The sequence below is a fragment of the Magnolia sinica genome, chromosome 11 (assembly GCF_029962835.1).
Source record: "Magnolia sinica isolate HGM2019 chromosome 11, MsV1, whole genome shotgun sequence".
In the NCBI taxonomy this organism is placed as follows: domain Eukaryota; kingdom Viridiplantae; phylum Streptophyta; class Magnoliopsida; order Magnoliales; family Magnoliaceae; genus Magnolia; species Magnolia sinica.
The window spans coordinates 42,759,477-42,780,749 of NC_080583.1; the positions used below are offsets into that span (position 1 = coordinate 42,759,477).

The 21,273-nt window shown below is 39.4% G+C and overlaps 1 protein-coding gene across 7 annotated transcripts in view; it reads left to right on the plus strand.

Moving 5' to 3' along the window:
- The window catches only part of LOC131219067 (TIP41-like protein), an 89,719-nt gene that overhangs the window by 46,130 nt on the left and 22,316 nt on the right, over positions 1–21,273 (plus strand). For 5 of the 7 annotated variants that reach the window (XR_009157985.1, XM_058214044.1, XM_058214048.1 and 2 more), the window contains exons 2-6: positions 2,618–2,803; positions 11,308–11,398; positions 18,727–18,843; positions 18,978–19,037; positions 19,142–19,183. Coding sequence is in view for 6 of the 7 variants with exons in the window: in XM_058214044.1 (XP_058070027.1) it covers positions 2,618–2,803; positions 11,308–11,398; positions 18,727–18,843; positions 18,978–19,037; positions 19,142–19,183 (496 nt within the window). In the remaining variant the exon portion in view is untranslated. The remainder of the gene's footprint in view (positions 1–2,617; positions 2,804–11,307; positions 11,399–18,726; positions 18,844–18,977; positions 19,038–19,141; positions 19,184–21,273) is intronic. The other 2 variants (XM_058214049.1, XM_058214050.1) reach the window with 2 other exon arrangements.

The window sequence follows — 21,273 nt, forward strand, 5'->3', positions numbered from 1 at the left end:
AAAAAGGCGCTCTCAGATAAGATTATCAACATAAATATGCTTAATAAATTAAAAGTTGTTCCTAAATCCCTAATCTTAATACAAATATAAGTTATACAAAAATAATGAAGTCTGTAAACAATCTAAACAACTAATATATTTTGTGGCCCATGGGGGTCCATGATCAAGATGTCTGATGATGATGAGCCAACGACCCGATCATCGTGTCCACCCGATCCAATGGTCTGATGTGTCCATCAGGCTCTGATATGCAGCCTGTGTGCATCTTCCCAACGTTAGGTCTTCTAAGGCGCACATACATGCACGTGGGGGTCTTTACGTGACTAGGAATGTGAATTGGGACAAGTAGGCCCCATGTAATGGTTGTCTTGCCATAAGTAGACTGGCTTAGTACCCCCCTCTCCTCTGGTATGGTGCTCAGATGTCCTCATCAACAACCAAGTGAACGAGACCTAGTTCTCTCTTCAGAATAAGATGCGTGCTTTGTCCAAGCTAGCTTGGATGTCCTAACATTTCTCAACTGTGTGATTTGCAAACCCACAGTGAGTACACTTCCTAGGCTCATGATCTCTACCATGACTTCCATTTGCATCACTATGACCACCTTGATTACCTTTGCCCCCTGCTTGATTACTTTGACTACCATGATCACCACCTCTATCTTGTCAAGCAAATGATGCCAAGGCAAAATTATCATTGACTCCACCTACAGAGCCTAGAGATGCACATTGAAGGCGAGCATAAACTTCATTTAGAGACAGAACATCCTTGCAACCCAATATTCGCGAACATGCTAGTTCATATTTTACTAAGTTAGAAATTTAGCCACATGGAACTCTTCATGTTGTTGACATTGTTCTCTAGATCACTGGTAAGTGCTGATACACATTAAACTCTGCCCACATTCCTCCAAGTTTCAAATAATATTCACTAAGGACATCTTCGTGTTGGAATGCAAAAATTTCTATAAACATCTAGTATGGATGAGAGATGTTTTTATTGGATGAATACATTTCTCGTAATGCATCCCATACCTCCTTCGCAATATCTAGAAACATCATATTTCTACTAATAAATATTTCCATGTTGTTCTACAACCATGTCATGATCTGAGCATTTTGTTCGATCCATTGATCGTATGTGCTATCACTTTCATTCGATTTACTTGTGGTTAGAGATTTTAATTTTCCTTTTACCATAAAAAACAATTGGATCGACTTAGACCATTGGAGATAATTTGCCCCATTTAGTTTTATAGAGGTTATTTGAACTGCTAAAAAATCAGATGGATTTAGGAACCTAGATATTTAATCACCTTTCATCTCCATTAGAAGAAGAAATTAAAGAGAATACCACGATGCTTATACGAATGGGGCTAACTCTTCTAGATATGAGAAAGCTCCAATTGCATGCCCCACACGATGTACACACCACTGTTGATGAAACAATAAGCCTACACATTCAAATCGAACACTAGAGGAGCAATGATCAAGAACTCAACATTCTCCATCTCACATGTAGACCATTACAAAGGCCCAACACTAAAAAAAGAAGAAACCCTAGGTTTCTTCGAGAAACTTCAGCACAAGGGAGATATGAAGAATGAAGAGGAAAATAAAAGAAGAATTTATGAGATAGAAGAGGTAGAAGAGAAGAAAGTTCTGTTAATCAGAATGGAATCTGCTTTGTTACTATGTAAAATTAGGTAGAAGCAAAAAAGAAATTGAAAGAGAGAAAGAGATGGAAAAAGATAATAGAGAGAGTGAATTAGGGCTACACACTCCTCACTTCTTTATATATCAAGTCAAAAAAGCAAATATCCCAAAAATACTCCTAACCTATAATATGACATGTATCTAAGTGTATTCAATATAATAAGTAAAGAGACACATGGACAAAACAGTAGACTAAGTGGGCATACCACTGTATGGCCCCTTATTTCATTCATCCACATGGGCCATACGACATCCATAGTCATTAACAAATTGCAACAACGATTTATTACTAAAAGAAAGGCAAATACAACCATTAAAAATATAGAAAGAGATATGGAGTCATCCCACCACACAAAGCATAAATTACAGAACTTGCCTCCTCAAACTTACTGTACTCACTTGGACTATATAAATCTTGATGACAAAAATGCTTCAATGCCTCTGATGCTGGATAAGGAAAATCCATCTGTTTTGTTTATGCATAGCTCATCCAAGAACCTAAAATTGGATTTTCTTACTATTGATTCAATTGTGCTTCAGTGCCTTCAAAGGCTGGACTATCGCTTTCTTTTTGGATACCCACATAATGGCGAGTGGCACCATCTTTCACAGCCGAGTGTAAACAACCCTTCCACCCAACCTTCAAAAAAGACCAAGGTAGAATCATTGAGAACCCAATACACTCCAAACAGATTAAGCAAATTGACCCAAGCTGCCCTTGTTGCTTTGCAATGAAGGGGTGACTCCCCGTCTCTTCAGGCTCTTTACACAAGATACACCTATTGGGAATTGCCCCATTCCTTTTTTAGAGATTTTCAATTGTAAGAATTTTGTTAACCATGGCAATCCACTCAAACGCTTGCACCATTTAGGCTGAATTTTAGTAGTTGATATATGTGCAGGTGGGAGCAAAACATTGGAACATCCCATTTGCCAGAGATGGTGTTTGGAGAAAGTTCTTTGCTTCTTTCACATGCAGACAGTGGCATTAAAATTCACTTTAGTGCATTTGATGCTCTTAAAGGATGGAAACATGAACGTTTACCACCAGTTGAAGTTCCTGCAGCAGCAAAGTGGAAATTCAGAAGGTAAATGTGTGCATTTTCTTTTTCCTGTAATTGATCAACTGGAATGTATGTATGTTGGTTTGATTTAAGAAAAACTACATGACTCGAAAGTCCAAGCATCTCAGAGATATCTTGTGGTTCTAGAACACCTTTAGGGGTAGTTTGGCTGCATGGATTTAAAATCCTGTGGAATCCAGAGGATCTTGAAACCTATGGGATTGGGAAGATTTTGCAAATCAGCTTTGAGCTGGAAATGCAAAAAAGGGCACTTTTGAGGGGATCTTGGAATAATCAAAATCCAAATCCTTATAAGTCGTTCCTACTAAACATCCCAAAAACCTGAAATCCCCACATTTCCCTCAGAATTCACTCTGCATGACCCCTTAGTCAATGGATGACATCAGTTGCTTTATTTCAACATTATTTAGATTTAACACTTGGAGCTCTTATGTGCATGCCATACATTTTCCTCTATTGTTTTTTTCCCCTGTTATTTGAAGCATTATTCAAACTTTAGCACACCATATATTTTCATCTAACGTTCTTTTTTTTTTTTTTTTTCTTCTTCTTTTTTCTTTAAGAGACAACTGGATTTTATTGAGAAGAGATCAAAGTAGCCCCAATAGAGGATGCAAGTCAGCAACACAGAGCCGACTAAGCAAAACAGGCAACAGGATAACACCTGAAACAGCTACAAGAAAAAAAGAAACAGACAAAAAACTCTTACGATGACATTAAAACCAGAGGCAAGAAACAAGACAAACACGGACTACAACTATCTGGGCTTTCCTGTGGCCTATCTTCAATGATCAGGGATGGCCTGGAAGCACCTTCTTGGCCAGCTTATCTGCCACATCATTCGCATCCTGAGGAGTATGGAAAAGAGAGATTCTTTCCTCTACATAAGTCTTAGAGCTTCGTCAATCGAGTCTGCAATCTGCTGACTGTTCCCTGACAACACCCAGCCAACTGCATTGCAAGAGTCTCCTTCCACAATTGCTGAATAGAAATGAAAGGATTCTAGAATCTTAATGGCTTGAAGAAGACTTGTGGCTCCAGCAAAGGAAGAATCCTGGAAACCAATAGGACCCGAGAACTAAACAACATGTTAGAATGATCACACGATCACACATGTGGACACATGTGACTTGTTCACATGTGTTACATGATCACGTGTGATCGTCTTGATTGGGTTCAGTCTTTATGCACTGAGGTTGTGTGTACATGGGTCTTTAGCTCTTTGGGAGTGTTCTTTCTTTCTATTGAGGGTATTTTTATAATTTCTCCTTTAAGTGAAATCCCTAGTATAATAAAACAAAAGGTGGGGCATGTGGGGCTGTATGAGCATCTGATTCTCTCACACGTTTTCCTCTTTCTTCCATTATTTCTTTCTTCTTCTCTAAGATCAACATGGTATCAAAGCTAGGTTGATCCGTTTTTCCTTCTTGATCTCTCTCTTCTTTATCTTGTTTTTTATTTATTTGTCATTCTCTTTGGTGAGAAATCCTAACATGTTTTGGCTAATCTAACCTAATCTCTTCTGGTTGTTGTACCCCCATGTGATGGGTGGTGAAATCTTGTTTAATGAAGGTAAGACATGCTTTTGTATTCTACTCACATGATGAGACAAAGTGGGTCATCTTGCATCCAGGCTGCAATCTACGGTGAGTTTTAAAGCATGGAATCAGATTTGAAGCCTGAATATTCAGAAGCTTCATGAATCCCTCTATTGTGTTGATCGAGACAAGTTGAAGCTTGAAAGCATGCATTGATTTAGTAGGACAGTTTGTTGGAGGATTTGTGTTCAAGAAAATTTATTTCTTGTTATTCATATGGATTCCAAAAAGTATCTCAAGAGCAATATTTTATCCTCATCGGATTTAGTGCCTCTCCAAATTATATCAACGAAATTGAATGGCACGAATTATCTACACTAGGCCACATCTATAGAAGTTTTTTTGACTAGAAAGAGAAAAGTTAAATATTTGACATCGCCTAAACCTAATATCACTGCGACAAATCGTGATGATTGGGTGGCAGAAGATGCCCAAATTAGGGCATTGTTGTGGAATAGCATGGAACCGCATAGCAGTACCAATGTAATCTTCCTCAAGACAGCCAAAGATGTTTGAGACACCTTGAAGGAGATGTATTCTGGTGAGAAAAATTTAATCTATATTTATGAACTCCTAAAAAATATATTCGCATTCCAATAGGGAGATAGAAGTGTGAGAGAATATTATTATGTCCTGCGCGGCATGTGGGAAGAGTTGAATGTATATAAACTGTTGTGTACAGATCTTGAGGTTATGCGAAAGCAAATGGAGGAATTTTGTTTTGCCAAATTTTTCTCTGGTCTTCGACTTGAGTTCGAGCTTTTGAGGTCCCAGATTCTTGGAGGTAGTGAAATTTTGTCAATGATGGAAGCATTCGCCAGAGTTCAGAGGACAATGGGCATGCCTACTCAGAATTCTACCTCATCAGATTGTTCGACTTTTATCTTTGCTGCCGGCAAATGTGATGGTGGAATTCGAGGTGGACATGGTCGAGGTGGTAGATTTGGAGGTGGTTGTGGTCGTGATCGCGGTAATAGTCACTACACCCATTGCAATGCGGCCTCAACAATCATAATGTTGATTCATGCTGGGATTTACATGGAAAGCCTTCCTGGGCTAATCAAGTCAACTCACCAGAGGATAGTTTAGAAGGTTATGAATCCAATCCTGCTACTCCTATTGAGCCAAGTACTTCAGGTGACACATTCACTATGTCCAAAGAAGAATATGCCAATGATGCAGGATAATTAACCAATGAAAAATATGCCAATGATGCAGGACAATTAACCACTTGCTTTAAAAGCTCGAATTGATAGAGCATGACAAATTAATCCCTTTATCTCATAGCCCAGGCCCCAAATCCATAGGTTAGGTCCTTGTTCGAACCCTCCTCGTGGGCCCCAAATCCATGGGTTCCGCCTCACACAAGCCACTCGCCTCACATGGCCCCCAAAATCCATGGGTTCCGCGGGCCGCCCACCCCGAGTGTGCCCCTGCATCTCATAGGCCACCTCATTCGAGCCTAGTGTGAAAATCCCTTCGCATTAATCACCCCCGGTGAGGAGTCTCTAACACGAGACCTCCTGCTTTGATACTACTTTGATGCAAGACAATTAACTGCTTGCTTTAAGAAGCTTGAATTGATAGAGCATGGGGAATTAATCCCTTTATCTCATAGCCCATGCCCCAAATCCATGGGTTAGGTCCCTGGTTGAACCCTCCTTGTGGGCCCCAAATGCATGGGTTCTGCCTCACATGAGCCACTCGCCTCACATGGCCCTCAAATCCATGGCTTCCGTAGGCCGCCCACCTCAAGTGTGCTCTTACATCCTACAGGCCACACCACTCGAGCCTGGTGTGAAAATGCCTTTATATTAATCATCGGGCCCCCGGTGAGGAGTCTCGAACACGAGACCTCCTACTCTGATACCATTTTGATGCAGGACAATTAACCACTTGCTCTAAAAGCTTGAATTGATAGAGCATGATGAATTAATCCCTTCATCTCATAGCTCAGGCCCCAAATCCATGGGTCAAGTCCTCGGCCAAGCCCTCATCGTGGGCCCCAAATCCATTGGTTTTACCCCCTTATGGGCCCCAAATCCATGAGCTCTACCTCATACCAGCCACCCGCCTAACACGGGACCTAAATCCATGGGTTCCGCGGGCCGCCCACCCCAAGTGTGCCCCTGCATCCCACAGGCCACCCCACTCAAGCTCGGTGTGAAAATGCCCCGCATTAGCCAAGTTTCTGAAAAATCATTCCACTCATGCTTCTTCCTCCACTATTACCCTTGCTTAGTCAGGTACATGTTGTCTTACATTTTCTAAGAGTACTCCATGGATTATTGATTCTGGTGCTTTCGATCATATGACCAGTAAGTGTAATTTGTTGTTCAAGTTAGTCCAGTCTACATCTAATTTGTCTATCACCCTTGCTGATGGTACTGCAACCAATCTATCTAGTGAAGGCACTATGTGTCCTGCATCGGATCTCTCCTTGTCTTCAGTTTTGTATATTCCCAAGTTCCCATCGAGCATTTGTAAGTAAACTAACCAAATCTGTAAATCACCTTGTCAAATTTTATCATTTTTATTGTGCGTTTCAAGATCTAAAGACGGGGGAGGATGATTGGTGGAGGGCATGAATCTAATGGACTACTATCTCAACAGTTGAATGACCCGAGTTGGAGTTGCATTGCGAACTAACATCTCTCCTTATCAATGGCATTCTAGGCTTGGGCATCCATCTTGAACTAATTTGAAGAGTCTTGTCCCTTCTTTGTCCTATGTGTCTAAGTTAGAATGCAAAGCTTGTGAGTTAAGCAAGCATCACAGAGTGTATTTTCCTTCTTGTGAAAATAAAGTTAGTGATAAACCATTTTATTTGATACATTCATATGTTTGGAGACCCGTTCATATTTATAGCTTATCTAACTTTAAATATTTTGTCATCTTGGTAGATGATTTCTCTAGAATGACATGGTTATATTTGATGAAAGATTATTTTGACGTGTTTGTGTTTTAAAGAATATCATGCACAAATCCAAACTCAATTTCATGCTAAAGTGTGTGTTCTAAGATCAAATAATGTCAAGGACTACACATCACATCTTTTCCACTCCTATCTCTCATCTCATGGCATCATTCATCAAACATCCTATGCACACACATTGCTGCAAAATGGAGTTGCAGAGCATAAAAATTGTCATTTGCTTGAAGTGGCTAGGGCATTATTATTGGACATGAAGGTTCCAAAGAGTTTTTGAGGTGATTCTGTTTTAGCTGCATGTTATCTTATAAATCGGTTGCCCTCATTAGTATTAGGAGTCAAAACTCAATTTTCTATCTTGTATCCCCAACATCCTTCATTTTCTCTTCCTCTTAATATTTTTGGATGCGTATGTTTTGTACATCAAGTTGATCATGTCTCTGATAAGTTTGAACCCGAAGCTATAAGGTGTGTGTTTCTGGGGTACTCAAATACTTTACGTGGCTACAAATGCTATAATCTTATCACCCGTGGACGATATGTGTCCATGGATGTCACCTTCTTTGAAAATACTCCATATTTCTCAGATAATGGGAAGACATTGCAACTTTACAAACACTATCACTCTTCCTATGGTGATGGACACGAATTTACCTAGAAAGCAAGCTAACAAGTCACATCCAAATCCACCACCATTGTAGGTCTACTCCAAACATTTCAAGAGAAGCATTTGCTACTCACCAGTTCTACCAATCCATCTGAAGATCCTTCTCGTCAGTCTCCACTAGACTTGCTGAATGAAGTTGATCAACTTATTGCTATTAAAAAGGGTATACATTCTTGTACTCTACATCCAATTTTCAATTTTGTTTCCTTGAGTGGTCTATCACATTCATTTTAGTAGTTTGCTTTGTCCTCGTCGTCTGTTTGTCCCTCGATCGTTTTAGGAGGCTCTTCATGTTGACGGGTGGAAAAGAGCTATGGAAGAAGAAATAGCAGGGCTTCATCAAAATCAAACTTGGACTTTGGCTAAGTTACTTGTAGGGAAACGTGCAGTAGGGTGCAAATGGGTGTATATGGTGAAGTATTAGTCTGATGGCATTGTGGATCGTTTAAAGAACCGGTTGTTGGCGAAAGGGTATACTCGGACTTTTGGAGTAGACTACTCTGAAACCTTCTTCTCGGTGGCTAAGCTTCATTCAATTTGTGTGGTGATCTTTATTGTTGCAAATTTGGACTGGCCCCTATATCAACTGGATGTGAAGAACGCGTTTCTTCATGGTGATTTGCTTAAAGAAGTATAAATGGAGCAACCACCCGGCTTTATTGCTCAGGGGGGAGTATGAAAAAATCTACTGGCTAAGAAAATCAATTTATGGTTTAAAGCAGTCTCCACACGCGTGGTTTGACAAATTCAGTAATGTGGTGATTCAGTTTGGGATGAAACATAGTCAGGTTGATCACTCAGTCTTTGTTAGGCTAAGTGAGACTGACACTCTAGTTCTTTTTGTTTACATGGACGATATCATCATTACTAGAAATGATGTCAAAGGCATATTTGAGTTGAAGAATTCTTGTAGCAACACTTTTGTACAAAGGATCTAGTCTACCTTTGATATTTCTCAGTATTGAGGTAGCTTGGTCGAAATTGGGAATTAATTTATCACAAAGGAAATATGTTATGGATTTATTAGAAGAGACAAGTTTATTGGGGGCTAGGCCGGTTACAACTCCCATGGATGCAAACTCTAAGTTAAGTGCAGATGAAGGAGACTTGTATGATGATCCTGGCAAATATCACTAGTTGGTTGGTAAATTGATTTATTTAACCATTACACGACTGGATAATACTTATCCAGTCAGTGTATTTAGTTTATGTAAGCTCCTCGTGTATCTGATATGAAAGTTGTGTTCCGCATAGTTAATTATTTGAAGGGCACCCCAGGTCGTGGAATTCTCTGCAAGCGAAATGGTCACATAGAGTGGAAGGATTCTCTGATGCAGACTGGGCTGGATAGATCTCCTTCAGATAGGGGATCCACCACAGGTTATTGTACCTTTGTAGGAGGTAATCTTGTTACTTGGAGAAGGAAGAAGCAACAAGTCGTTACTCGTTCTTGTGCAGAAGCATAATATAGAGCATGGCCCATACCATATGTGAACTTGTGTGGCCGAAGACATTGATGCGTGAGTTGGGTTTTGTAGTTGATAATCCCATGAATCTATATTGTAATAACCAAGTTGCATCACATATCGCCAATAATCCAATTTGTCATGAGAGGACCAAGCACATTGAAGTGGACTGTTAACTTCATTAGAGAGAAGGTCGAGAGCAAGGAAATATCATCCCCTTTCATTAAATCTGATGATCAAGTTACCAACATGTTTACAAAGGCTTTAAGTCGAGCTCATCTAGACAAGTTTTTCGACAAGCTGGGCATTTATGATATATATGCTCCAACTTAAGTGGGACTGTTAGAATGATCACATGTGTGACGTGATCACACGTGTGATCATCTTGATTGGGTTCAATCTTTATGCATTGGGGTTGTGTGTACATGGGTCTTTAGCTCTTTGGTAGTGTGCTCTCTCTATTGAGGGTATTTTTTGTAATTTCACCTTTTAAGTGAAAGCTCCAATATAATAAAACAAAAGGTGGTGCATGTGGGCTATATGAGCATCCCATTCTCTCACACGTTTTCCTCTTTCTTCCTTTCCTCTTTCTTCTATTCTTTCTTCCTTCTCCAAGATCAACAAAGACCATTACCCATATGATCTCGGACAATACCATCAATACCAGCCCAGCCAGAGGATTGCCAAAAGAGCTGCCATTGAAGTTTTGAAACAACCAACTGGAGGGGGATTCCATCTAACCTGAACAATATTAGCAGACTTCCAGCAGTGAAGAACCTCCACGAAATTGTAAAAGAAATAAGCTGAAAGAATGCTGCGAATGATTTTATCAGCCCTAGTCCATGATACTAACCATTTGAAAATGTCGTCAGCATTTGCTTTGCGGACGAGGACTTGTTCTGAAAAATACGAGCATCTCGCGAACCATATAGCACATATGGTGATCAAACCAACAGCTTGCCAGAGAAAAATTCTGATGGGACCCCAATCGATGGAATACCAGCTTGTAACATGCATCTGAAACGAGTGGGGAAAACCCCTATGATCTAAATTCCAAAAGATTTCGGATCAGATTGTTCTCTCCAGCGATCATTGTATAAGCAAATGGTTTACTGACTCTTCTGCTGCACAACACATAATGCATCTGTTGGGACTTGGGAAACATCCATCCTCTTTCTTATAATTGTTAATCGTGAGAATCTTCTAACGTGCTTTCTTGCATCCAGATACAACACTAGGAACCTCAATGGCATTCTATCTTTATGTTCCTGGACTTTGTTGTCTATTGTGCCTGCAGATGCATATTAAACCCATTATGCCTTGGAACTATGGGCTAGACTCCAATGTGCATTTGACTCAAACTACTTAGCAGTGGCAATTCATACACTGTATGCCAGAGCCCCCATTGTGGATGCATGGATGGAGCATAGCTCAAAAATCACATTGATTCAATGATCCTAGCCGTTTGATTAGCGACAATCAAGTGGAAGTTCAAAAGGAAAATGCTCAGTGGTCCATATGCTATGCATGAAGTCAGAGGGTGAAGATTGTCTGATCAGTGTGTTTTTTGTGTCTCCATCCAAATGGAGCCTGCTATTCTGGATTGATGTTTATGCGTGCTGCATGTAACATTGATGAGTTGCACCAGTTTAGTACTTCGCAGCAAACACTTACTGGAGTCTAGCTCTTTCACATTTGATTTTTGTTTGCTGTTCTCAAAATCTTTTAGCCAGTACTTCTAAGAGAAAAAAAAAAAGAAAAAAAAAAGAGCCAATACACTGCATGTGCTTTCCTTGAAGGAATAATGAGTATCAGCATCTCACATTCTGATTATGCCATTGCAGCAAGCCATTTCAGCAGGTGATACTTGATTATGACTATACATTCACAACACCATATTGTGGCAGCGAAACAATTGAACCAAATTCAAAGAAGGTTTGTTGACATCCTACAAATAGTCTTTATTCCTGTTTGGGATGTTGAGAAATGCATTTTCCCCCTTTTCTTATGTAACGTTTTTTCTGAGTTGGTGGTCAGAGCCCTTCGATCTTATATTTTGGTCTTCCTTTTATCTACTTAATGAAGTGATTCTGTACAAACTCTTAGTTTGTTTTGAGTAATTCGTCAATTCCAACTTCCATGCTAAATGCTTTGTGAAGGAAGAGTTAATGTCCTGTATAATTCTTGGGCTTGCTACTGTTTGTTCTTTCTGCTATTTCAAATGGTAGTGATTCTTCTTGCATACCCATGGCATACACATACATTTATCAAGACCACCCAAATCATGGGTCCCATTGTGGATGGAGCATAGGCCCAAATGATGCTGATTGTACAGTCTTAACCAGTGTTTCAAATAGCGCCCGTAGCGTAGCGTGGCCATAGCGCCACGTAGCGTCCCAAATAGCGTAAATCCCCTATAGCGTATGTTACAAGGGTCGTAGCGTACGCTACAGCTACGTAGCGTGTAGTGTTCGTAGCGTAAGCTACAATGTATTTTTTTACTATTTTATTTTTTAAATTATTTTTTTCATGTTTTCTTTCTTTCTAATGTTGAGGAATGTGACACTTGTATTATACTTGATACTTTTAACCTATGGGATTTTTATTTATTTTCATAATTTTGACTTGTGGTTTCAATTAGACATTATTAATTAAAGTGGTTTGCTTAGAAAGTTGTTGATGTGATAATTATTTGATTTGGCTTATATATGTGGATTGGCTTTTGATAAATGATAACTAATAACTTTTTGAACATGCTTATAATTGATCAAATGAATCATATTTTAGGCATTATATATGTGTGTGTGTGTGTGTGTGTGTGTATCCTTTTTTTTTCCACTATTTATTATATTTGTCCTATCCTATTTTTAAATTAAAAAATAGAAGTATCATGTAGCTTACGCTACACACTATGTATTTACGCTACATGCTATAGAGGGCTGAGCGCTACGAATCACGCTACTGCTATTTAAAACATTGGTCTTAACCATCTATCATTGGATATGAATTTGAAATGCTGCCAGTCCTTTTAATCGTGCATTTTCTTATCTGAAAAACGATTCTCTGGTCAATGCGATGTTGTAAGGTCCCCTCTTGTGACAGCTTCTCTTCAATGAGGTTAAAAAAAAAAGGAGGACATATGAGCTAATGATGATTCACAGGATACATCGTGATGCTTTGGTTCAGTCACTGGCTATATGTGACTGTTTCAAAACTTCAGAAGTCATCAATCTTGTCTCGCAATGTATAACTGAGCACTGCCAAAAGCTTTTAAGTTGTTATACTAGTCATGCTTCTCTTCATATGATCAACTTCTCACTTCTTGCATGATTGGACAATTTCATTTCTTCAAATGTTTGCAAAGGTTTTCTTAAGACATTATCGCTAATGCTGTTGAATCGCATATGCGATCATGTGCAATCGCATATGCTTATGCGCATATGCGATCGCACAATCGCATATGCAACCACATTTTTTTTTTCCGTATATATATATATATATATATATATATATATATATATATATATATATATATATATATATATATAATAGGGAAATTTTCAAAAAAAAATGTAAAAAATATAAGAAACTAAGGGGAACTTTTCAAAGTTAATAGATAACTAATTTTACATATTTAAAATACATTTGAGAGAGAAAAAATCAATTAAACAATGAATTAAACATCAGGTCATCGACATTCAACAATATAGTTAACAAGAAGTTACAACAAAATCAACAAGCTATTTATTTATTATTGTAGAAAATCAACAAGCTATCTTCCTTGAAATTTAAAAGCACTTGAATCGTGATCTTCCAACTTCCAAAAGAGATGCAATGTCGGGGGGAGAGAGAGAGAGAGAGAGAGAGAGAGAGAGAGAGAGAGAGAGAGAGAGAGACCACTTGTAATTAAGAAAGGTAAGAGAAGAAGAGAGTAAGAGAGTTTTGGAGTGAGAATATTATTAATGGAGGAGATTTGGAAGCCTTTTTATAGGTAAAATGTTGTTTTTTTGCAAAAAAGAAAAAAAATAAAATTAATGTGCCATGGCCAATAGGCGATCACATATGCTATATGCAATCTCATACGTTGCATATGTGATCGCATACTTTCGCATATGCCACATGTGATGGCATATGTGCCATGATTGCATATGTGATTTGCATATGGATATGCGCATATGCGATCGAACATGACAACACTGATTATCACCAATATTATATGTTTGTTGGTCTTCTTATCCTATATTGTTGTCGCAATCTTGGCAGCAAGTCCATATCTTTATTTATTTTTTTATTTTTTTTTTGTAATTATCATTTTATATTAGCTTCATGCTTTTAAAGAGCTCGAAGTTTCCTCCATATGATGTGCAATCTTGTCTTTCAATACATACAGTTAACTATAGTGTAAAATTTAACTTGAGAGAGAGAGAGAGAGGTTATTATTTTCTTGTACTCTAATGTTTTTTCATGAACAGAATGGAATGGGGACAACAAATTGATCTAGTTGTAAACATTTTTCTTATTTTTATTGCCTGAGAAATCTCATTGCTAAATCACTCAAGCACATGTTGTGGCACATGCCTTTCACACACGATAACATGACACACTTAATTGAGAGCCCAACCTCAGGATATGTATAAGATTAACCTTGCTTTTTGGGACAGAATGCTGGGCAGATAAGGAACAACATGTTCATAAGATGAGTGTAGCTAAAATGAGGATGTTGAGATGGATGAGTGCAAAGACGAGGAATGATAGAATTAGAAATGAATGCATTTGAGGGAACTTAAGCAGAGCACCAATAGGTAATAAGATGAGGGAAAGTACACTTACCAACCGCTTGGCACCCGTCATAGACATATTTACATAGAATAACGCTATTGCAATAGGCTATTGGGTGTTCGGTGCAGCAAATTACTATTACTATATCGATTGTAACGTTCTTTAAATAATGCTATTTTGTGCCCTTTCTTCACTCTTTAAAATGAGGCATTAACTACATAGTTTCTGAGAAAAAAATAGGAATACAATTGTTTCAATAGGAGGAAAAAAGGCAGGTACCTCGGTAACGTTTTCAGAATTAAACTTCTTCTATAACACTATGTGAGGCCCATCTTGATGTAAGGTCCACTTCCAATCCGTCCACATGATGCTCCCTTTCAACTTCATCTGGCATCCCCAAAATCAGGACAATCCAAAACAGAGCTTGGCCACACCACAGGGGACATTTTGGATGGGGACGCTCACCATTAAAACTGTAGATTTTGTTTGGGGCCACCATGTTTTTTGTATGCCATGTTATTCATTACAAATTATGTCACCACCAAGATTTATGTAAATCCTAAAAGTTAGGCCATTTTAAAAGCTCAGGTGGGCCACACCAAGTGATTTTGGTGTTTTAGGCATGATTATACATGATGTGGCTCACTTGAGTTTTGGATGGGCCTGATTTTTGAATCTATCGAGATAATATAGTTAAGCACGTGAATGTGTGATGGACAGATTGGATGTCATGGACACATCACAATGGGCCCCACAGCCACAACCAATGTTGTAAAATATGCTTATTCTACAAACGTTGTACATGAACTGGCCTGGAGAAAAAAAGGGGATAGTTAATAGCAAAGGATAGCAGAGTGTGATGGATGATAAGCAGGCACTTATGAATCACTTAGAAATTTGTAACACCCCGACCCCTCTGGTAGGATATTGTCCGTTTTGGCTGGCACTCACTGTCCACCTCACGGTTTTGTTTTCGCAGGCGGAAGTGGTTAGCGAACCACCCGCAAAACGCATCATACCCTTAAGGTCATAGCCCCACATATAGCCCAGATCTTCGGGTTCTCCCTTTCCGATGTGAGACGGGCACTAACACCCACCCCCCCTCGGGAGACAGAGCGCCCTCGCTCTGATACCATTTGTAACACCCCGAACCCTTCGGTAGGATATTGTCCGCTTTGGCTAGCACTCACTGTCCACCTCACGGTTTTGTTCTCGCATGCGGAAGCGGTTAGTGAACCACCCGCAAAACGCGTCATACCCTTAAGGTCGAAGCCCCACATATAGCACAGATCTTCGGGCTCTTCCTTTCGGGCTATATGTGGGGCTTCGGCCTTCAATAGTATAACGCGTTTTGCGGGTAGTTTGCTAACTACTTCCGTCTGCGAGAACAAAACCTTGAGGTGGACAGTGAGTGTCAGCCAAAGCGGACAATATCCTACCGGAGGGGTCGGGGTGTTACAAATGGTATCAGAGCGAGGGCGCTCTGTCTCCCGAGGGGGGGTGGGTGTTAGTGCCCGTCCCACATCGGAAAGGGAGAGCCCGAAGATCTGGGCTATATGTGGGGCTTCGACCTTAAGGGTATGACGCATTTTGCGGGTGGTTCGCTAACCGCTTCCGCCTGCGAGAACAAAACCGTGAGGTGGACAGTGAGTGCCAGCCAAAGCGGACAATATCCTACCAGAGGGGGCCGGTAGGATATTGTCCGCTTTGGCTGGCACTCACTGTCCACCTCACGGTTTTGTTCTCCCAGGCGGAAGCGGTTAGAGAACCACCCGCGAAACGTGTCATACCCTTAAGGTCGAAGCCCCACATATAGCCCAGATCTTCGGGCTCTCCCTTTCCGATGTGGGACGGGCTTGCAGGTGGTTCGCTAACCGCTTCCGCTTGCGAGAACAAAACTGTGAGGTGGACAGTGAGTGCCAGCCAAAGCGGACAATATCCTACTGGAGGGGTCGGGGTGTTACAAATGGTATCAGAGTGAGGGCGCTCTGTCTCCCGAGGGGGGGTGTTAGTGCCCATCCCACATCAGAAAGGGTGCCCATCCCACATCAGAAAGGGAGAACCCAAAGATCTGGGCTATATGTGGGGCTTCGACCTTCAATAGTATGACGCATTTCGCGAGTGGTTCGCTAACTGCTTCCACCTGCGAGAACAAAACCGTGAGGTGGACAGTGAGTGCCAGCCAAAGCGGACAATATCCTACCGGAGGGGTCGGGGTGTTACAAAATTGCATGAGTGACATATAAGTAATTCAAATTAAACCATTCGAACACCAGTCTTAGATGTATCATGAACCAAAAACAATGCCTCTAAAAGGGCAATTTAGGAGTTACACCAATAGGTAATAAGATGATGGAAAGTAGACTTAGATGGTTTAGTCAGGTATTGATGTAGAACGTGTCACAGATACGTTCCTAACATGGTTGGGTCAAAAGAAGGTGGACTGTAAATTAACTGTAACTTTTGATTCAGGTATCATTACGGGGCGCACAACCTATTAATCTTTACTGAAATGGGCCATCCGAGGTGAATCGACCCACAAAGTGGGTTGCATCTGTCCATTTCGTTAGAAAACCCACGCTTTCAGCTCAAAAACGAATTTTTAGGAAAAAAAAATACTATTTTTTGTAATTCGGAATTTTTTAATATTTTCCTATTTTAAGAGTTTTAGATTTTCTTCCGTTTTAGAAATAACTTGTAATTATTCTAGGACTCTTCTAGCAAAAGTTTATTTGGAATTTTTATTTTTAGAAATGAGGCTCTAGAAGAGTTTTAGTAGAATTAGGATTTTTATTAGAGTTAAAAATTTACTATTTTTGGTAATTACGATTTTTTTTTTCTTTCTTTCTATATTAATGATGTAACAAGCACATACAGATTGATCAATTATTAATCAATTTCGAATTTTATAGAATTTATTTTCTATTTTCTTATTCTTTTCCTCCTGGATTTGAGAAGTCTCTGTGAGGAGTCCAGAGAAGTTTCGTGGATTCGGAACAGTTATTATCCCCTTGAGGAAGACGGTTCTCGACCTCACGTCCTTCCCTGCGTTAGGTACAATATGATAGAGACCAAGAACTGCGACAATTAGGAGTGAGTTGGTGCAAGTTGAATGCTCTAAATGGTCAAGGGGAAGGCCTAAACGGACGTGGGTGGAGGTAGTAAGATAAGACTTGATGACCTTTGGTCTAACTTATGGCCCTTGACAGAGTTGGGAAAGGCTTAGATGATGAGGATGAGCATGTCATGGTGGACCTGCCTTATGAGTAGGTTTGATCTCTCAGAGGTGAGTGCCAAAAAAGTGTGGTCACTTGGGCGCGCTTAGGATTCCTCTTTCAACATATATTGTCTACTTCCAAAATCTACGTAATCAATCCCAAGAAGCATATTACCATAGGATTGAACATATAGTTTGTTCTTGTACTTTTCTATAGTTATCTTCTTATCTTACATTTAGGGGGTGAAACAATAAATATGAGGCATGAAGAATACTACGTGTGGCCAGTGTTTGCAATATCGGTATTGTGTTATGTATCGCATCCTTGGGATACAGATACGTATCGGTTGGCTCACGGGATATATCATTTGTATCATGCAATTTATCGCACTTTTTGTGAAACATGGGAAAACATTGGGAAAATAGTTGAATTTTTCAATGAAACTTCAGGGATTGTTAAAAAAGGCCTTAACACACTTTTAAATCATAACATCTCAATAAAGAAGTGCATATGATAGGTTTCCTTTATGTAGGATCCCAAGTTATGTGTTGTCTGACTGAACTAATGTAACTATATTCGAATTGAATACATAACATTTAGAGTGTATGTGATGATCATTTCATCAAACACTCCTAAATACTTTGAAATTAGTCTCAATTGACAGCTGGTTGAAGGGAAATTTCGAAAAAAAAAAGATTTCAATAATTTTTACTTAAAATTTTTGAAAATTGACAAGGACTTGACAAATCAATAGATCAGCCCTCATACATGCTTGATTTCATGTTTGGAGTGCAACATTGCAAGCAATTTGGGAGAAATAGGGGAAATTTTGAATTTCCTCAATTTTCCCCAAATCGGACCACTTACACTCAAATTTCGAAATTAGAGTGTATGTGATGATCATTACATCAAATACTTGTAAATATTTAGAAATTAGTCTCAATTAACAGTTGGTTGAAGGAAAAAAAAAAAAAAAAACCAATGGAGAACATGAACCAATGGATATTGAACTCCAACGCCATGATTTTTCGTGCAAAACATGAAGAACCAATGAATTTGTAACCATTTGACGCTGATTTAACATAATTATAACAAAAAAAGGGATCATAAATTGAAAATGTTCACCGGATTGAACATGTGGAATATATTGGCACTAGTGTGTTTTGTATCGTATAGGTGGGATATGAGATATATCGTGGGATATATCGGCCGATCTCGTTGATATTTAAAACATTGCATGTGACTATGTTGTTTTATGATGATTAGAATGGTACAGACACAAATTTGGAAGATGGGAGCTGTTGTTTACAGTGGGAAGATTGCAAGGAGCAAATCGATCTAGTTGCATTGGCATCAAAAGAGCCTATTCTCTTCTATGATGAGGCAAGCAACTTGAGTATAACTGGGACAAACACAACATTCTTTTTTTTTTTTTTTTTCATTTAATTATTTTTCTATTTGGTTTTAGCTAGTTCTCATTTATGTTCCATGACTGAAGTTTCAAATGAAAGGAACAGGTGGTTTTGTATGAAGATGAGTTGGCTGACAATGGAGTGTCACTCCTAACAGTAAAAGTGGTGAGTCCTATATTCTGTGGTATGGATCTAAGCTCCTTTTCTGCAACCTGTAGAAGATAACAAATTAGTTTTTTTTTTTTTTTTTTTTTTATATAAATTTGCAGAGAGTAATGCCAAGTTGTTGGTTTCTTCTTCTGCGTTTCTGGGTGAGTTGCCCTACCTTGCCTCATTTGTACATGCCCAGGATTTCCTTTGTACCATCTGAGATGTGGCATACATATACAATAGTCTGGATTGTCCAAATTACGGTTCCCATTGTGGATGGAGCATTTGTTAAACTCACATTGATCTGATGATACTAACCATGCAATTGGTGGCTATCAAATGGATGTTTAAAAATAAATCTTCAGTACAGATTCAACTGGAGAAATCAGATGGTTAAGATGGTCTGATCAATATTTTCAAGCTATGCTCCGTCCATGATGGGGCCCATGTCATGGTTGGTCTAGATTGCCGTACATGTATGCCACGTGTTTAGTATGGGAGACTACCATTTTGAAAATTGTGCTGAACTGTCACCGTGGTCTGCTACAGCTTGCATTGGCACTACGTTAGCTGAACATGGCTCGGTTATGATATTCTACTACCGAACCATCAGTTATAACTACTGCACTCATTTTGGAGTGTCCAACTAACTTAAGTGTTGGCCCAAAGCTTTTTGGCCCAGGGTCCAATGGATTAACCTCAGTAACTGATTAACAGGTCAAAGGAGAAAATACCGTTCCACGAAATTAGTTGATGCAGCCCAGATGAGCTTGCAAAAGCCAAGGATTAGGCCCTACAATCTGTCAAAACAGTTTTGATGGCCCTTTGATGGTAGTCTAATTGATCTTTGGACCTCACAAAATGGTTCAATTGGTGTGTGAACCTCTCATTCTGGTCTGATGTCATTGATTTGTGGACCCGTATAGTCCACAGTATTTGGGTTATTTCCTGTTGTAGCAGTTAGTCAATCACTGGTTAGGCAAGTTAGCTTCTATCATTCTCATTAGTTGTAATGGACATGTGAAGAGATCCAAACTCAATGGAAAGCTTCTTCCCAACCTGATGTTAGGGTTTTTTTTTTTTCTCTGATAGACGGATGCATACAATTTTTTCAAAATAATTTTTTTATGTGATTAGGATCTACTTCCAATCTAGATGTCTCCAAAAGATGCAAACTAATAGTTGAGATCATACCTATGATCATGTGCTCTTTGAGTGTGTACTGTGTAGAAGTCCAATGTCGAACCCTCAATGTAGGCCTCTCCATAATCTATCTTTAGGGAAAGGGATGGCTAGAAAGCCTTCCCACGCCCACACTGTAGGACTATGGGCATGAGAGGAGATCAGAGTCAGTCACTGAGGTGGCCCACATGTGATGGAGAGGGCAAGAAAGAGGAGCGGAGGCTCTCTTCTTTTCTCTTTCTAGGGGGTTCCCCTTGCTTTTTTATAGGTATCTACTCTAGGGATAGGATCTATTTATATAGGAGGCCCTTGGCCCAAAATCCCATACAAGCACAAGTGGTGGACCACTAAAAGATCTAACTGTTCGTTGTCTATCTAGTTTGATCAAAACATTTTAATGGTGAAATCAAAAGATTTAACAATTGAAAACATTTGAGAAACCTTTTGAAAACATTTGAGAGCACTTGGAAGCTTTAAAACACTTGATGGACAGTCTGATGTATAAGATCTGTTCACAACTAAGTCGTGGGAAGATTAATGTATCCCTTGTTGGTATGTAAAGCTTCTATGCGTCCTCACCCGTCTGTTGGCTCCACAATCTGTCCAAACAATTTTTGTTAGTTCTTCGAAGGTAGTCTGCTTGACTTGTGGATCCCAAAAGGTGGTTCAATTGGTGTGTGGACCCTGCAAGGCAGTCTCATTAGAGTTTGTGGACGCATACACTAATTTTCTATTGTAGCAGTTAGCCAATAACTGGCTGCCCAAGTTTCCCTTAGCATTTTTTGACTTGTTATGTACTTGTGAGGAGGTCCAAACTTGAGGGTGAGTTCTTCCCTGACTGGTTATTTGTACGATCAATGAGATGGGCACATCATTTTTCTGCTCAAAGGATTAAATTGACTCTGTAAAGATAATTTGGGACATACATTTACACGTACATAGATTCGTATCGGTAGTTGAATAAAGACATGAAGTTTTTATTTATAGAGAGATTCTCTGGCATTCGGGGAATAATTCCTCAACTTGGGTGTGGTGGTCAAAGCCTGTTGGTATTATGTTAACCATATCA